At 45.7% G+C, this 2,022-nt stretch overlaps 1 protein-coding gene across 4 annotated transcripts in view; it reads left to right on the top strand.

Annotated features, from left to right (window-relative positions):
- The window catches only part of pde4ba (phosphodiesterase 4B, cAMP-specific a), a 201,953-nt gene that overhangs the window by 76,651 nt on the left and 123,280 nt on the right, over positions 1 to 2,022 (top strand). Inside the window, exon 1 of one of the 4 annotated variants that reach the window (XM_013910869.1) lies at positions 9 to 116. The exons of the other annotated variants lie outside the window; for them this stretch is intronic. Within the exon in view, the coding sequence (XP_013766323.1) occupies positions 64 to 116 (53 nt within the window). The 5' untranslated portion in view covers positions 9 to 63. Of the gene's footprint in view, positions 1 to 8; positions 117 to 2,022 lie in introns of those variants that run through there. 4 annotated transcript variants of the gene reach the window in all.

Here is a 2,022-nt window from a genome sequence, read left to right as displayed (position 1 = left end):
AAGAGGGGAGCCACGTCCCCGAAGCTGTCCCCTAGAAGCTCCCCGCGGCTCTTCCGCAAGCTGATGGTCAACAAGAGCATCCGACAGAGGCGACGCTTCACTGTAGCTCATACCTGGTAAGGCCTGTGGATTGGTGGGCAATAAAAAAGTAGGGGTGGAGGGAAAATGTGCAGACTAAGATTGATTGATGTGACAGAGAGTTAAAGCTAGGGGAAAGACTGAATGTGGATGTGAATAGTAAAGTAAAGAAGATCTAATGGGTTTACTTTGGTGGGAAACCCATGAGGGAGCGTGGCTGAGGGACAGCGTTAGAGCTGGGGTGTAACCGTCGGGGAGGAATTCATTTGCCAATAGAGATAAAGGGTTAAACAGCCGGACGGTGACGTGGGGAAAAGAGGGAAAAATGGAAGGTGAGAGAATCCAAGTATAGAGACTGAGCTGACAAAAAACAGCCCGTGGTTTCTAAAAGGGAAACCAGCATGGGGTCAGAAATATATCAGGGCTGGGCTGCTGTGGGATGACTCGTTACTGGGTTAGAGGATTACATAATGGACTAAAATCACATTCGGCAGACTCCCCCGTCCTCCATTTTGATGTGGTGTCTCTGCCCCATACCTGGGTGAGATTTGTGTGCGTGCAGATCAGCCCTTGTTTTGGATGGCTGCTGTGATATGCAGGGAGTGTTGGGTGTGTTATGCAACCTGGTGGTTCTTAACCTTTTTTTCTTTTGGCTGACAACCCCAATGAGGAAATGGATGTTCACACAACACGAGCGCAACACAAAATGCCAAATATGTTGGAGCATCCACAGCACGGAGTACGGCTCTGTTTACATTTCGTTGTGTAGTTTACACAGACGGCATTTCTCTTTGTGTCAGTCTTATTATAAAGAAGCCCAGATGCAGGAAGTCTGACTTTCCGAGTTCAGTAAGAGCACAGGGTCTACTTCCCATAAACACCTTAATTCTATCCTTTTTTTTCTATTTTGTGCCCCCACCCACACCCTAAATCTACCTTTTCATTTTGCAGCGGTTAGAGACTACAGGAGAAAGGATGACTTGCTTTGTTATGCAATGTATGGATTAGAGGCAAAGAGCTGATGTGATTTGACTGCAAGAGCTCAAGGTGACTCTTTCTGGTTAAATTAGGTGGTGGAAGACGGGGATGTAATTCTTTTTTTTTTTTTCGTGACATTTTTGAAGGTGAAAACCATCACAGCCATCTTCAGAGGAGGGTGATTGTCACGTACCCTTAAGCACGTACCGCATGACACCGAAATGGGTTGCACATTCGACGTAACATGATAAAGCAGGCTTGTCACTGCTTGGGCGGGTCTTAAAAACATTCCCTGTGGTGGGACATGCAGGAAGAAAAAGAAAAATGAGTCGATATCAATCTGCCCCTCTGTGTTGTGACTACAATCTGAGATGTTTGCATGACAGAAAAAGAAGAAATAATGTGTGTGTATGTGCAGCTTTACCTGTGGTCCGTGTAAGAGTGCATACGTGCACGGATGATTTTGAATGCAGATATTACAGCGGTTGTTTGTTTTGCCCCCTCTCGTTGTATATCTCACCATCTCCTCCCTACACAGCAGCAGCAGAAAGGGGACTCGTGCCTGTTTATCTCTCTGCTTGTATAGTATAGAGCACAGGGAGATTAGTGGGGGTTGGGTGGGTACAGGGGCAAAGCACAAGAAGGGAGAAACAAGGAGAATGGCTTCATTTAGACATCATTAAAGACGTCAGTAGTGTCCTTTGACTTGTTCGTTCTCATAAATCCACAGCATATGGGCCGGAGCCAGGGACTCGACAACACCTATAACACTAATTGCAGCCATCAGGCGTCAGTCTAATGCATTTACAGCAGATTCATGATAGGGCGTCCTCGGGCAAGACACAGAGATCTGTCTGCTGTCTAATTATAATTCTCTGAAAGTTACAAATAAAATTCTCTTTTAATCAAATAGGAAGGAAGAGATCAAAAAGCAGAGCAGACACAGTAAGAGAGAGCGTTTTGGGG

Source organism: Pundamilia nyererei, unplaced genomic scaffold, assembly GCF_000239375.1.
Source record: "Pundamilia nyererei isolate P.nyererei 1_Seehausen unplaced genomic scaffold, PunNye1.0 scaffold00050, whole genome shotgun sequence".
NCBI classification, from domain to species: Eukaryota; Metazoa; Chordata; class Actinopteri; order Cichliformes; family Cichlidae; genus Pundamilia; species Pundamilia nyererei.
The sequence above is the reverse complement of the archived record's forward strand: the minus strand, read 5'-3'. Positions and strand labels throughout refer to the sequence as shown.